Source organism: Dromiciops gliroides, chromosome 2 (genome assembly GCF_019393635.1).
Source record: "Dromiciops gliroides isolate mDroGli1 chromosome 2, mDroGli1.pri, whole genome shotgun sequence".
Lineage (NCBI taxonomy): Eukaryota > Metazoa > Chordata > Mammalia > Microbiotheria > Microbiotheriidae > Dromiciops > Dromiciops gliroides.
The window spans coordinates 240220121-240237560 of record NC_057862.1 but is presented as its reverse complement, the minus strand read 5'-3'; the positions used below and the strand labels follow the sequence as shown (position 1 = coordinate 240237560).

General features: G+C 37.7%; 2 protein-coding genes across 5 annotated transcripts in view; one reads left to right on the top strand and one right to left on the bottom strand.

Moving 5' to 3' along the window:
- The window catches only part of RGS6 (regulator of G protein signaling 6), a 717500-nt gene that overhangs the window by 160514 nt on the left and 539546 nt on the right, over positions 1–17440 (top strand). The window lies entirely within an intron of this gene.
- Positions 15637–16638, bottom strand: LOC122741714 (serine/threonine-protein kinase 16-like). The gene is given in 2 exon segments (XM_043985444.1): positions 15637–15874; positions 15876–16638. Coding segments are annotated over 2 exon segments (906 nt in total). The 5' UTR covers positions 16544–16638.

Genomic DNA, 17440 nt, shown 5'->3' with positions numbered 1-17440 from the left:
CGCCCAAGGACAGAATTTAGCAGCTCTACAGGGCCACTGTTGCTATCTTTACTAAGTATGGCATTCTTTAAACACTCTCCATGTAAATGAATTGCATTTTCTGTGACACGGTTTACTTTCATTATACTTTAATTATGGGTTGCTGATAACCATGCCAAAGGAGGAGAGCAGATAAATGGGGTTTTGTGGGTGATGAAGTGCTAAAACAAAGATGTTTGATAACCAAAAAGTCTTATTATTGAAAACACACAGTGAAGAGATGAATATTATTCCTCTTATGCAACAAGAAAGAAAAAATGTTACCCACTCACAAGCCACTCTGATGCTTCGTTTAACCACTGTGTTTTTTTAATGTATATAGATGTTTCTTTGCCCATAAATTTTTGGGGATCTCATTATAATTAGAGAAGATTAGAAGTTATGTCATCCAACACAGTGTGTGGCACTGAGAGGATAGCACAGGGATTTGGAGTTAGAGGAAATGGGTTCAAATCATATCTCTGATACTAGTTCTCTGTGTGACACTGGAAAAGTCACTTGCCCTTGCTGTGTCTTAGCATCTTCATCTGTAAAATGAGGGAGTTGGAATACATGACTTCCAAGGTGCTTCCTCGTTCTAAATCAATGATCTCATGTTAATGATTCCTCAACTTCTAGTTGAAGAAAATTAGGCTCAGATCAGTGTTCCCAAAGTCACTTGGTTAGAGCTGAAATGAGAATCTATGTGTCCTGCCTCCCAGTCTAGTGTCCTTTTCATGGCTGCTTCCTCCCTTAGAAGAATACTAAATAGCAGGCTCTTGATGTGATAACTTGTTATGACCACACTTCAAACATCGATGATATCATCAATGATACTTCCTTAACGCATTCTAAATGTCAAGCTTTAATAGCTTCAGACTTCACTGAGATTTTGGGGACAGCCTATATTAACCATATTCTGCCCAGATTAATGTCATAACCTAACTCTTTCCCCTTCCCTCTCTAATTCATCTTGCACCTAGCTGTCAAAATAATTTTTATAGTTATGAGCATGTTATTCATTCTCTCATTCAGAAAACAAACAAAAAAACAGGGATACTCTCAAGTCAATGCAAAGCATGTCCCTTTCCGTAACTTCAATGAGCTTCTAGAGTCATTAAATTATGAACTTCTTTAGGGAAGGATCTGTATTTTGCTTTTCTTTTTATTCCCATTGCTTAGCACAGCGGATAGAGTGCTGGGCCTGGAGTCAGGAAGACTCATTTTCCTAAGGTCAAATCTGGCATCAGATACTTACTAGCTGTGTGACCCTGAGCAAGTCACTTAACCCTGTTTGCCTCAGTTTCCTCATCTGTCAAATGAGCTGGAGAATGGCAAACCACTCTAGTCTCTTTGCCAAAAAACAAACAAACAAACAAACCAAATGGGATCACAAAGAGTCAGACATGACTGAAGAAACAGGAACAAGCTTATCACAGTGCCTGGCACATAGTAGGTGGTAAATAAATACCAATTGACTGACTGTAGAGTTCCCATGGCCAAGAATAATTTATCACCCTGTGGCCACCCTTATGATCAGATTCTCTGAATTTAGCTAGGCTGCTCCTCAGAGAAAATGCATTACCAAAAAAAAATTTTAAATGCATTACCAAGTCTGCTAAGTGATTCTAAAGTCACTTTTTAAAAATACCCTTTCTTTTTACTCATCCTTTGTAATTTGGTAGAACTTTACAGAATCTGCACTCTACTGCCATCCCTTCAAGAACCTACAGTCAGGGGCAGCTAGGTGGTGCAGTGGATAAAGCACCGGTCCTGGATTCAGGAGCACCTGAGTTCAAATCCAGCCTCAGACACTTCACCCTTACTACCTGTGTGACCCTGGGCAAGTCACTTAACCCCAATTGCCTCACACACACACACACACACACAAAAAAGAATCTACAGTCAGCTCTGTGTCATGCTGAGGCATCACTTCAGTGGAGGTGATGTAAATATGATACTCATTTCAAAAGAGCTATCTGCAGTCTAAAACTATATGTGACTTGTTACAACAGCTCCACTAGAACTGCCCTGGTGTTTGAGAGGATAGTTGGGAAGCAGAGAAGTCATTTACCCTTATCTAAACCACTGTTTTTGTCTTTGCTATGTATGTTGGGCATGACTTTACCATGCAACATTAGCTACTCCTCTGCCTATTGTATGTCACATATCAGAGTGTGATAATTAAATCCTCAATTTCTCAACAGAGAAAGCTACCATCACAAATGACATGAGAAAGCAGAGGGCTAGTAGAGTTTTTTGCTTTGTTTTGTTTTGTTTTTGGCAGGGCAATGAGGGTGAAGTGACTTGCTCAGGGTCACACAGCTAGTAAGTGTCAAGTGTCTGAGGCAAGATATCCACTACACCACCAAGCTGCCCAATGCATGACTGGAAAAGGGAACTGTAAGAAACAGAATCTATTGCATTGAATGCATGTATGTATTTATTGAGTCAGGTAGTTAACTTTCACTATATAAAGACTATCATGTAATAATAATAATAATAACAACAACAACAACAACAATAATATCTAACATTTATATATTATTTGACCCCAGGGGCAGCTAGGTGACACAGTGTGTAGAGCACTGGCCCTGGATTCAGGAGGACCTGAGTTCAAATCCAGCCTCAGACACTTGACACTTACTGGCTGTGTGACTGACCCTGGGCAAGTCACTTAACCCCAATTGCCTCACCAAAAAAAAACCCAACCAACCAACCAAACAAACAAACAAATAAATGAATAAATAAATATTTTACCCCAGACCTGAGTTCAAATTTGGCCTCAGACATTTACTAGCTGTGTGATCCTGGGTGAGTCACTCAATCCTGTTTGCCTCAATTTTCTCATCTGTCAATGAGCTGGAGAAGGAAATGGCAAACCCTTCCAATTTCTTTGCCAAGAAAAGCCCAAATGGGGTCATGAAGAATGGGATACAACTAAAATGATTGAACAACAACAATCTATTATACACTATTGCTCAGAATACACGTTCCTTGGGGATAGGGGGGGTGAAGTCAGTAGTTGAATACCAGATAAGCCCCTCTCAGGCTTAAGTCTCCCTTTTGATTGACTTTCCCTCTTAAATGGGTTCCAAATTCTGAAGCAATATAGGACTCTACTCTGAACCCACACAAATCAACCAAGGGAAAGTAGACTGTCTACATGGCTTCCTTATTGATTCTCCCAGAAGACTGGTGGCCTGGTCCCTCACACAACATGGCATCACAGCTGAGGGATCCTTGCACTGCTGGGCTTAACTCTTACTTGGCCTTTTGCTCATAAAGAACACCACACAGCTGTCAGTCTTCATTATATACTATTTCTGTACCTTGCAGCTGACTCACCTAAATGCCCTTGTTAACACATACCCCTTCTGAATTGCCAATCTACATCTACATCCAATTTGATCCAGCCATTCCCTGGATATCTGGTAGAGGAAAAGGACCCAGAGCAGCCTCCAGGATACATAAAATCCCTTTATCATTGTGTTCTACTCTGGGAAGGAGAATGATTGGCTTCCTTTGAGTTTCAGTTACTCTGATTTATCTTGCCATTGATGATGATGATGCAAACAGCTACAAATAGAAGAACCCACTTGATGATTACACTTGGGATAACTCAATTCTTTGAAAACTTAGTGAATAAGTTAAGTCTATTTCTTCATGTTGAAGAATTAACTCAGAGCACCATGATTTTAGTTTAATGAAATTATTTTAAAAGTTTAGCTTATTTCATATGGACATAAGGAAGAGAATATTCAACACAAATCTAAATCCTAGGAAGTTTTTTTCCTCCAAATGATTTTAGTACACTTTTCAGAAAAAAAAATAAAAAAAGATTCAACAAGATTAATGGAAGGGTACAGAGTTGGAAGATTAATTTTGTCATTGTTCAGTCATACTGAACGCTTTGTGACCCCATGTGGGGTTTTCTTGGCAAATGTACTGACATGCTTTGCCATTTCCTTCTCCAGCTCATTTTGTAGATGAAGAAACTGAGGCAAAACGGCTTAAGTGACTTGTCCAGGGTCACATAGCTAGTAGGTGTCTGAGGCCAAATTCGAACTTAGGAAGATGAGTTTTCTTGACTCTGGGTCCTATGCTCTATCCACTGCACCATGGAACTGCTCACTGGGAGATGAAGGGAGCTCTACAAAGTAGGTGAAATAATGGAGACTCAGCAGTTTTGCTTTTTGTGTGTGGGGGGAAGGGGAGGGGAGAGTAGTTTAGTGTACAGTATGTTTCAGAAGTAGTTCTGTTGTTCTGTGTATGGACAGGAAGGTTTCCCATGGGGAAGAATTTTCTTATGGTGATATATACATCCTTTACATTAATAGCAAGCTTTAGAAACATGACAACAACAAAAAATTGACCAAGAATATAGTATGTGTCTAATTTAATTTCACATTCATTATGGCAGTTTAAACATGAATGTTTAGTTATGTCTGAGTTAAAATCTTCAGTGTTCTGGATTTTCCATCTTATTCAATTTTATGAGCTAAACAAAGCATCTAAAATTCATTTTTATTTTAAAAAATTATAATCAATAGGTTGGGGTTTTTTAGTTTTATTTATTTATTTACTTATTTATTTTAGGTTTCAACATTTGTTTAGATAAGATTTCCAATTTCAAATTTTTCTCCCTCCCTCCCCTCCCTCACCCCCTCCCCTAAATAGCAGGTAATCTGATATAGGATACACACACACACACACACACACACACACACACACACACTCACACACACACACATTAAACATATTTCTGCATTAGTCAGGTTATACGAGAAGAATCAGAGCAAAAAAGGAAAAACCTCAAAAAAGGAAAACAACATCACCAAAAACAAAAGAAATAGTATGGTTCAGTTTGCATCCATATTCCACAGTTCCTTTTTTTTTTCTGGATTTGGAGAGCCTTTTCCATCATGAGTCCTTTGGAACTTTCTTGTACCGTTGGATTGGTGAGAAGAATCTAGTCCATCACAGTTGATCAACACATAATGTTGATGATACTGTGCACAATGTTTTCCTGGTTCTGGTCGTCTCACTCATCATCAGCCCATGCAGGTCCATCCAGGTTTCTCTGAACTCCTCCTGCTCATCGTTTCTTACAGCACAATAGTATTCCATTACATTCATATACCACAACTTGTCCAGCCGTTCCCCAATTGATGGGCATCCCCTCAATTTCCAATTCCTTGCCACCACAAAAAGAGCAGCTATAAATAACTTAACAAATATTTCTCTTTTTTTAATTTTTGGCAGGGCAATGAGGGTTAAATAACTTGCCCAGGTCTGGTGCTTTATCCACTGCTCCACCTAGCTGCTCCAGTAGGTTGTTTTTATAACACCTAGCTTTTTTCAATATATGCTTCCATCTATTCCCAGTTAGGGAATTATTCCTTATTACGAAGAATAAAAAAGGGGGAAATCAATTCAGCAAAATTACTCATATCAACTAAAACCAAAAGTTATACAGTGTTCCCAACCCATAGTCTTCCACTCCTCAAAAGGAGCTAGTGAGGCTTACGATGATTTAATAACATTCAGTTTTGATTGTTTTGTTCTTTCCATTTATATTGTAGTTATTATATACATAACATTTTCTTTGCTCTCATTTAACTTGGCATCAGTTCATATTAGTCTTTTCATGCTTCTTTATATTGATCATATTCATCATTTCTTGCAGCTCAAAAATATTCCATTATATTCATGAATTTGTTTAACTTTTCCCCACTTGATAGACACATGCTTTGTTTCTTTTCTTTTCTTTTTTTTTTTTTGGTATTAAAAAAGTGCTGCTACAAAATTTTAAAAGCAATAACATTGAATTTGGTTCGAGAAGAAGATCAAACCTAGTACTTCAGAAGCTTCAACTCCATGAAGAAGACAAAGAGATTAAAGCAGGAAAAAAATAAGACTGTAGAACATGAATCAAAGAATAAATTTCAGAGGTATCAGGAAGTGAAGATAATTAATAAAAAGAACAAAGCCAAGAAACTCTTCTTAGGAAAAATGCAGGGGAAAAACCTTAATAAACAAAAAAGGTTGGAAGTGAAGAGAGAAGGGACACTTTTGAGCTATCAACTTAAATGGGACAAGGGGAAGAAGTACAAAAATAGATAACTAACTAAATGAAAGAAACTAATAATTTAAGTATCCCCCAAAAGGGAAAAAGCTAACAACAAAAAAAGAGGTGGGAGGTGAGAGGTGGAAGAGAGCATGCATCAAAGCAGTTTGGACTAATGATAATGATAAAATATTGACTTAAAAGAGTAAGAATTTTTTTTAAATCTAAAGAATACTAGAATCCAACAAAAAAGTAATCTTGAAAATTAGAGGAGAAATAGATAAATTAGAAACCAAAAAGACTATCGAACTGAAAATAAAGCTTAAAGTTGATTTGTTGAAAAAGAACAATTAGTAAAGTTGTCAACCTTTAGCTCTTTTGGTTTTTTCTTTGTTTTGTTTGGTTTGGTTTTCTTTTGTGGGGCAATGAGGGTTAAGTCATTTGCCCAGGGTCACACAGCTAGTAGGTGTCAAGTGTCAGAGGTTGGATTTGAATTCAGATTCTCCTGAATCCAAGGCTGTTGCTTTATCTACTGTGCCACCTAGCAGCCCCCAGATAGTCCTAGTCTTCACAGGGCTTACAATTTTTTTTGGTGGCGCAATGAGGGTCAAGTGACTTGCCCAGGGTTACAAAGCTAATAAGTGTCAAGTGTCTGAGGCCAGATTTGAACTCACGTCCTCCTGAATCCAGGGTCAGTGTTCTATCCACTGTGCCACCTAGCTGCCCCCTTCTGTCCTCTTTTTAATCAAAAGAGCTAAAGATTGGGGCAACTAGGTAGCACAGTGGATAGAACACTGGCCCTGGATTCAGGAGGACCTGAGTTCAAATCCAACCTTACAAGCTGTGTGACCTTGGGTAAGTCACTTATCCCTCATTGCCCTGCAACACAAACAAAAGAACAAACAAAAAAGAGGACAGAAAAAATAAATCAACAAACTAAGGAATCACCAACATGAAATCACAACAAAGCCAGAAGAAATAAAAAGACATAAAACTCTGAAAACATTAAAGAAATAGAGGATTATCTTTAAAAATAAAAAATAAACAAACTATCAGAACAATAAATAGAGATTTTAAATTATTCAGTTTCAGAAAAGGAAGTAAAATTTGCCACAAAGGAGCTCCTAAAGGTGACAGGGGCAGGAGATATAAAGGAAAATTCTGTCAAATTTTTGAAGACCAATTTATGCCAATATTATATAAATTATGAGAAAAAGTTGAGATCAAAATCTATTCAACTCCTTTTATGTGATTAAATACAGTCTTATTTATTTATTTTGGGGGGGTCAGGGCAATGAGGGTTAAGTGACTCTCCCAGGGTCACACAGCTAATAAGTGTCAAGTGTCTGAGGCTGAATTTGAACTCAGGTCTTCCTGAATCCAGCGCCAGTGCTTTATCCACTGTGCCACATAACTGCCCCTAAATATAGTCTTCTTTTTTTTGGGGGGGGGTGAGGCATTTGGAATTAAGTGACTTGCCCAGGGTTACACAGCTGGTAAGTGTCAAGTGTCTGGGGGTGGATTTGAACTCAGGTCCTCCTGAATCCAGGGCTGGTGCTCTATCCATAAATATAGTCTTAATATATTGAACCAGGAAAGATAAAGAAAAATAGACCAATATAATTAATGAATATTAATTCAATGAATTTCACTAAAATACTATTAAGCAGACTAGAATTTTATCCAAAATAACATTCATTGTGATAAAGTTGGATTTATATTAGGAATGTCATTTGCTAATGACAATGGTTTACTTAGAAAAATCTAGGTTATCAGCAAATAAAACTATTTGGGATGATATATTTAAAAGAGTTGTAGAGTACAAACTGAACATGCGAAATAGTCAGATTTCTATAAAATAACTATAGAATTCAAAAGGTAATAATCAGAAGGGATATCTCATGCAAAGCAATTATAAAATGAATAAAATATTTGAGAATCCATCTGCACAAGCATTCTTAATACATGATAATGATATGGCCCACTGAAGATTCCATCCATTGTTTGTTGTGTTTTTAAAAAATATTTAAGGAGTATTTTATAATTGAAAATATAGCAATGTAGGGAAGACATCCCTTCCAGACCTCAAAATATATGTAAGTTATAAAGCAGCAATCATCAAAACTGTTTGGTCCTGGTTTAAAAAAATAGAAAAATAGATCAATGGAAAAAGTAGAAAGTATTCTTTCAGAAATAAGGTTTAGAACAGCATAGCAAAGCTTAGCATATACCATGATGAATTTTAAATGCACACATAACTTGCATTGAAGATCAGACAGAAACAAGAATAAGGTTATATGCCTTTTCCAACTATGCATACCAGAAAATTTCTTAATCAGAAAAAAGAGAAAGTTACAAAAGGTCGAATAGATAATTTTGATTATATGAAGTTGAAAAACTTATGAAGAAATAAAATGAATGCATCTGAAGTAAGAATGGAAGTAGTTGACTAGGAATTTTTTTTAATTAGTTATCTCTGATAAGAGTCTGAAGTCCAAGATATATGGACAACTAACAGAAATATATAATACCAAATTCCATATTTAATTTCATAAAACTTCCTATCAGAAGATAGGAACAATTTTCAAAAGAAGAATTGCAATGGCATGAATGAATGAATGAATGAATGAATGAATGAATGAATGCTTCAAATCAATAATGATAATAGAAATCAAAACAACTTTGAATTTTCACCTTATGCCCAATGAATTGGGGGAAAATAACAAAAGAGGAGAATAAGCAATGGTAGGGGTGTTGTGGAAAGATGGGCACTAATGTATTGTTGGTGCAGCTGTAAATTGGTTTGACCATTTTGGCCAGCTGTTTATTTCTAAGAGAGTGACTAAGATATTCATACCTATTGGATCAGAAATTGTATTTCTAGGTATATCCTTCAAAGAAACCAGAGACAAAAAGAAAGGCTCCATATATAGTAAAACATTTCTAGCAGATTTTTTTGTGGTATCAACAAACTGGAAGCAAAGTGGTTGCCCAATCATTTGGAGAATTACTAAACAAATTATAGTGATGCACTATTAATGTAATGTAAAAATTGATAAATACAATGAATATAGAGAAGCATGGAAAGACACATGCACCGATGCAAAGTACAGTAAGCAGGACTAGGCAAACAATATTTACAGTGACTAAATAAATGTAAATGGAAAGAATGACATCAGGAAAGAAACTGTGGAAACTAAATTATGTGAAATTATAATGACCTTAAAGAAGAGATACAAGGGGTAGCTAGGGGATAGAGCACCGACCCTGGAGTCAGGAGGACCTGAGTTCAAATCCGGCCTCAGACACTTGACTTTTACTAGCTGTGAGATCCTAGGAAAGTCTAAACCCCAATTGCCTCACCGAAAAGGGGGGGGGGGGAGGAGAGAATGAGAAGACACTTCCTCCCACATCTTTGTAGAGGTGGGGACCATAGATCTGTAACTGTGTACATAATGACAGACATTTTCCAATATATTGGTTAATTTTGGTAGACTTTTCATCCTAGTTCTCTGGGAGGGTTGGAGGGGAGGACATAATGGGCAATGTAGATAATATTAAAACATCTTCCAATAAATTATAAAAAGTATTGCTTTTGGTATTTTGATCTGTTTGGGACATTTTTTTATCATTGATTTTTATTTACTTTCTTACGTGCTTCTGAATTGTTTTCCATAATGGCTGAACCAATTTGCAACTCCACCAATAGTGTGTTAAGGTACCTTTTCTTTTTCTTCCAAACTCTCCAATACTGTCTATTCCTATCTTGTGTCACCTTAGCCAGTTTTTCATTTGAGGTAAGACTGCAGAGTTGCTTTGTTATACCTAAGATATTTCATCTCACAACCATTTCCAATGGTCTGGTTCATTTGGTTGATAGAGGCTAATGTATTTCCTCATGTCTGTTTCAGCTCATGTTGTTCCTTTCACTTGATGTGCCTTTCCTCTCCCCTTGACATCTCTATGTCCTAAGTATTTTTTAAGACCTGACCAACCCAAGTCCTACTTCTTCTTCTATGTTTATAGTGATATGAAACATGTTCTATCATTTTTCTATATGAAATATTAAATAGACATCTGCTTTTTGAAAAAAAAGAAAATTATATGCTTATTTAATACTCTACACAGGAAAAACTGGCATGCACTGTTTTATATATAAAAACATCTCCCTGTGTAGAAGAACCAAAGCAGAAACAAAATTTATCCCAAAATAAATGGGGTCAAAATTGATTTTCCTCCCAAGTATAATTTACTTGGAGCCAAGAAACTTAAAATAAGTATATTCATGTCCAAGGGCTAGAGAATCCTTGGGTAAATCAGAATGTGGTAGCATACATTTTTAAAATTATTCTCTCCCTTGTTCCTTCCTTCTCTTCCATATCACTCTGTTCTTGTAGCAATGGTTACCTCAGAGTCAAAGTTATGAGGATCCTTCATGTTCTACAAAGGTCTTCTAGTTCAGTACTAAGTTAGCAAAGTGTGCATAGGTAAGAGTAGAGGTGGAACATTGGGGTTTTTTTTGCCACAGATTAGGATTTATATAGTGTTTATTTAAATAGGTAAAAATAACTGACTCATTTTTCTCAAGGTATCAACAGCAACTATATTGAGTTTCATTTCTATGTAGGGCAGTTATCTCTCCCCTTCCTCAGACAAACAAATGCGGAGAGTCAAGGCGTCACCCTTGTAATATCATTGGTCCTCTTCATAAATGAAGGATGAAAAATAACAGCAACAACTACAACAACAGTTCATCTCACAACTGTTTCCAGTAGCCTGGTCCATTTGGTTGATATAGGCTAATGTAGTTCCTTGTATCTATGTCAGCTCATGTTGTTTCTCTCACCTGTAGTGCCTTCCCTTTCCCCTTGCCATCTCTCTGTCCTAAGCATACTTTAAAACCAGACCAACTCAAGTCCTACTTCTTCCATGAAAACTTCTCTGAATACAGCAGTGATGTCCCCTGAAATTCAGAGTATCTATCACACAAGGTGACCCTTAATCATAAACTCCCTTGTATTATTTGCTGCTGTTTCACGTTTACCAGGGTTGTCTCCCTAAATTGATTTTAACTCTTTCAGTCTGGGACCAATTCAATAATCCTTTATTAAGGAACTACTCTGCTCAAGTCCTTGGGCAAAGTACTAGAGATACAAAACAAAAATGAAACAATCCCTGCACTTGAAGAACTTATGTTCCACTGTGGGTGGCAAGGATAGAACACATATTCAGGTAATATATTCAAAATATATGCAAGTATATATAAAGCAGTTTGAGGAAAGGGAGGAGCAAGCACTAGAAAATCCTTGAGGGGATAGGGAAAACTTTTTTTGTATAGGAGATGGTCCCTAAGCTGAGCCTTTAAGGATCCTAAACCTTAAAAGAAACTATAGATTCCAGCACCTGGAGGTGAGAATGGAGAGTATTCCAAAAAAAGTCAAGAGTTTGTGCAAAGGCTTGGTGTTGGAAGATAGAATGTCATATTGTGGGGGAAAGAAGTGAGGAGGATGATTTGTCTGAAACATAGGATACATGTTGGTGATTGCTATGAAATATGTCTGGAGAGGGATGCTAAATCCAGTTTAAATTCCAAACAGAAGAGTCTTAAACTTGGTTGTTGTTTTTTTTTTCTGTATGGTTCCTAGTGTTATAGACATGATTGAACAGACATTCCATAAATACTCTTCTGATTAATCAAACTTATATGAAGATAGGATTTAGCATTATACAACAATAAAACATTTTCTGAAATGGAACCTTGAAGATCATCTAGTCCAGTTTCTTTTTCATTTCATAGGAAACTTAAGGTCAAGGGGAGGCAGCTAAGTAGTATAGTGGATAGAATGATGGGCCTAGAATCAGAAAAATCCAAGATCAAATGGGGCCTCAGACCCTAGCTGTGTGACCTAGGCCTGGTCACTTACCTGCTGTTTGCCTTAATCCACTGGAGAAGGAAATGGCAAATCACTCCAGTATTTTTACTAAGAAAACCCATTAGGTCACAAAGAGTCAGACCACAACTAAATGGCTAAACACCACCACTAAGTTCAGAGAGGGGACTGACTTAGCAATTATTGGTTCATTAAGGGGGTAGGTTGGGGATTAGTTTCATTAATTCCAACTCAAATTGGAACAAGGTTTTAAGTATGTGCATTTTGTTTTCTGTAGATACTACTGAATAGATATGTCATTTCAAATTATAATATACTGAGGTATAGCACCAACATACTCTACTTTAAGAAAGTCTAATATGCAGAAATCTAAATTTACAAGTCAAACTGTAATGCTAGCAAAACAGAAGTTTTATATTACAAAAATATTTGGTTCAGAGTTGCTTTTTTCCATTAAAAAAATATTTTATTTTATTTTTCCAATTACATGTGAAGATAGTTTTCAACATTTGTTTCTGTAAGATTTTGAGTTCCAGATTTTTTTTCCCCTCCCTTTCTCTCCACCCTCCCCGAGACAGGAAACAATCTAATATACGCTATACATTCCAATCATGTTAAACATATTTCCACATTAGTCATGTTCTGAGAGAAGAATCAGAAAAAGGAAAAGAAAACATAAGGAGGAAGAAACAAACAAACAATAACAAAACAGTGAACTAGTGTGCTGTGATCTGCATTCAGACTGTATAATTCTTTTTCTTGATGTGGAGAGCATTTTCCACCATGAACCTTTTGTAATTGTCTTGGATAATTGTATTACTGAGAAAAATCAAGTCAATCACAATTGATCATCATGTAATGTTGCTTTTACTGTGTACAATGTTCTCTTCATTCTTCTGAGTTCACTTAGCATCTGTTCATTTAAGTCTTTCCAGTTTTTTTTATGAAATATGCCTGCTCATCATTTTTTTTTAGTTTTCAACATTTGTTTTTATAAGATTTCCAATTTCCAATTTTTCTCCTCCCCTCCCCTCCCTCCACCTCTCCCCTAGACAGCAGGTAATCTGATATAGGTTTCATATATATATATATATATATATATATATATATATATATATAATAACATTAAACATATCTCTGTACTAGTCATAAGAGAAGAATCAGAACAAAAAGGAAAAACCTCAAAAAAGAAAAATAACAGCACCAAAAACAAAAGAAATAGCATGGTTCAATCAGCATCCATATTCCACAGTTCTTTTTTTTTCTTTTCTGGATTTGGAGAGCCTTTTCCATCAAGAGTCCTTTGGAACTTTCTTGTACCGTTGTATCGGTGAGAAGAATCTAGTCTATCACAGCTGATCAACACATAATGTTGATCATACTATGTACAATGTTTTTCTAGTTCTGCCCATCTCACTCATCATCAGTTCATGCATGTCCTACCAGGTTGCTCTGAACTCCTCCTGCTCATCGTTTTTTACAGCACAATAGAATTCCATTACATTCATATACCACAACTTGTTCAGTGTAAAGTTACTATCTAGCTATACTGTCTAAAAATATCTAATGAGTGGTCGCCAATAAATTAGAAGCTTTAGCAAGAGTTTAGACTTTTAAATATTTATTAAAGAGCATTAGGATCTAATGATTAGAGAGAAAGGTAAAAATCTAACTATTTCTAAGAGACCCCCTCATCCGACCTGCCACGGTGAGGTCAGGAACAAAAAGGGCCCAACGCTTCCTTCTTCCTCCCAGAAGCCTCCTGTGAAACTGGGAACGTCCCATCCACACGCACACACACAGCTCCAAGCTAATTGGCTGGTAGTTTTGATAGTACCCACGGGCAAATGTCACCTTCTGACGCCAAGGAACTGACCACATGGCTTACCCTCAGACACCTTCTCCTCATGGCGGAGCTTTCCTACAGTAACTTTCTGGCAGGTGGCATCACTCCAATCATTATATCAGCCATTCCCCAATTGATGGGCAACCCCTCAATTTCCAATTCCTTGCCACCACAAAAAGAGCAGCTATAAATATTTTTGTACATGTGGGTCCTTTTCCCTTTTTTTTTTTTATCTCTTTGGGAAAAAGACCCCAAAGTGGTATAGCTGGGTCAAACGGTATGCACAGTTTTATAGTACTTTGGGCATAATTCCAAACGGCTCTCCAGAATGGTTGGATCAGTTCACAGCTCCACCAACAATGCATTAGTGTTCCAATTTTTCCACAGCTTCTCCAACATTTATTATTTTCCTTTTTTGTCATAATAGCCAATTTGATAGGTGTGAGGTAGTACTTCAGAGTTGTTTTAATTTGCATCTCTCTAATCAGCAGTGATTTAGTGCATTTTTTCATATGGCAATAGCTTTGATTTCTTCATCAGAAAATTGCCTGTTCATATCCTTTGGCCATTTCTCAATTGGGGAATGACTGGGATTCTTATAAATTTGATTTAGCTCCCTATATATTTTAGAAATGAGGCCTTTATCAGAAGTACTGGCCATAAAAATTGTTTCCCAGCTTTCTGCCTCCCTTCTAATTTTGGATGCATTCCTTCTGTTTGTACAAAAACCTTTTTAATTTAATGTAATCAAAATCATCATTTTGCATTTCATAATATTAGGTATCTCTTATTTGGTCATAAACTGTTCTCCTTTCCAAAGATCTGAAAGGTAGACTATTCCTTCCTCTCCTAATTTACCTATGGTATCAAATTTTATGTCTAAATCATGTACCCATTTTGACCTTATTTTAGTATAAGGTGTTGGTCTATGCCTAATTTCTGCCGCACTGTCTTCCAGTTTTCCCAGCAGTTTTTGTCAAATACTGAATTCCTATCACAGAAGCTAGAGTCTTTGGTTTTATCAAACAGTACATTACTAAAGTCATTTACTACTGTGTCTCCTGTGCCTAGCCTATTCCATTGATCCTCCACTCTATTTCTTAGCCAGTACCAAATAGTTTTAATGACTGCTGCTTTCTGGTAGAGCTTCAGATTTGGTACAGCTAACCCACCTTCCTGTGCATTTTTTTTCATTTCCCTAGATATTCTTGACCTTTTGTTTTTCCAGATTAATTTTTTTTATTATTTTTCTAGCTCTGTAAAATAATTTTCAGGTAGTCTGATTGGTATGGCACTGAATAATTAATTTAGGTAGAACTGACATTTTTATTATATTAACTTGGCCTATCCATGAGCAATTGATATCTTTCCAATTATTTAGATCTGATTTGATTTGTGTGAAAAGTGTTTTGTAATTGTGTTCATGGAGTTCCTGGGTTTGTCTTGGCAAGAAGACCCCCAAGTATTTTATATTGTCTACCATTACTTTTTTTTTTTTGGACATGTTTTAGCTTTACTTCTGTATTTACATATTCTAAAGGTGCAGTTCCCTGTCCCCTCACATTTGGGGGCAGACCGTGATGTGAGCCCCAACTGTACCACACGTGACCATTTCTCCCCTTCTGGGTCAGCCATCCAGGTCCAGGACCACTCTCTAAGATCCACTCTTGGTCCACTATGGGTAGGAGCTCAAGAGTACCTATGTATTCTTGGGACTGTGGATGGGAGGGAGCCTGCTATCCTGCAAGTCCCATTGAGAAAAAATCCTTTCCTCTTATAGAAAGTTCCATGCTCTTAAACTGCATGCTTTCTCAGAAATGTGTGGTATGTTGGCCTGGAGCTGTGGGCTGCAAACTTTCCAACTGATTGAGGAGGAGAGAAGTATGCGGCCGGCACTTGGGGTCCACAGTCATCATGGAGGCCAAGAGCTGCGGTAGTGCTGGGGAATACCTGGGGCTCTGGGGAATGCTGAGCTGGTTCTGTACTGCCAAAGCCACACTGTCTCCTTTCTGGAACACCATGTCATAGGGGCCTTCCCCAAACATCATAGCATCCTAGGGACCAAATGTCAGTTCGTTCATCAATGACACACTGGCTCTGTACTGAGAAGAGTTCAGGGGCACTATAGGAGATGGTACAGCGCTGGGCTGCCCAGTCCTGAAGGGCTAGGGCCTGGCGGGAACCTTCCACTTGGATTCGTGCCTGATTCGTGGAACCCAAGTCCATTAACACTGGCTGTCCATCATCTCCAAGCAAAATATTGGTCGGTTTCAGGTCCCTGTGGGCATAAACCTTGGCTTGAATGGCCTCTAAGCCTCTGCAAATGCCTAACAGCAGTAGCAGGATCTGATCCTCAGACAGGAAGTTGCCTTTGTCTTTCAGCCCTTCCACTTCATTCCATAGCGTGCCCCTCTTGAAGAAGGGTAGCAGTAGCCAGGCCTCCTGCTTGGAGCCCCGTTCTGTCAAGCAATAGGCCTCAAGGTGAAGGATATTGGGGTGCTGGAACAGTCGGTGCATGTCAGCCTCTCACTGAGCTTCTTCCTGGTCTTGTTTCTCATGACACAGGATTCTCTTCAGGGCATAAAAGTGCCCATCCTGCAGTCCCTCCACCAGGTCCACGTAGCTGAACCCACCCTCTCCCAGCTTCTGTATGAAGAGGTATCTCTTGTTGTCAATGCTGATGGTCCCTCGGGAACAGATACACAGCGTGTGGCCCATGGTGCCTTAGTCATCCTCAGGACAGGGGCAGATGCTGCCCATCAATGGGGGCAGTGATGAGCCGATGCTCCAGAGGGGTGCAGTCCAAAGGGCTGGCCCAGACGCACGAGTGGCGTCGACGGAGACCCTACCATTACTTTAAATGGAATTTCTCTTTCTATCTCTTGCTGTTGGACTTTGTTAGTCATGTATAGAAATGCTGATGATTTATGTGGATTTATTTTATATCCTGCTACTTTGCTAAAGTTGTTGTTTCAAGTAATTCTTGAGTTGATTCTCTAGGATTCTCTAAATATACCATCATATCATCTGCAAAGAGTGATAGTTTTGTTTCCTCCTTGCCTATTCTAATTCCTTTAATTCCTTTTTCTTCTCTGATTGCTAAAGCTAATATTTCTAGTATAATATTGAATAATAGAGGTGATAATGGACATCCCTGTTTCACCCCTGATCTTATTGGGAAGGCCTCTAACTTATCTCCATTACATATAATGCTTGCTGATGGTTTTAGGTAGATACTACTTATTATTTTGTTTTTGGTTTTTTTGGTGAGGCAATTGTGGTTAAGTGACTTGCCCAGGGTCACACAGCCAATAAGTGTTAAGTGTTTGAGGCTGGATTTGAACTCAGGTCCTCCTGACTCCAGGGCCAGTGCTCTATCCACTGTGCCACCTAGCTGCCCCAATACTGCTTATTATTTTAAGGAAAGCTTCACCTATTCCTAAGCTCTCTAGTGTTTTTATTAGGAATGGGTGCTATATTTTGCCAAAAGCTTTCTCTGCATCTATTGAGATAATCATGATTTTTGTTAGTTTTCTTATTGATGTGGTTATGTTAATAGTTTTCCTAATGTTGAACCAGCTCTGCATTCCTGGTATACATCTGACCTGGTCATAG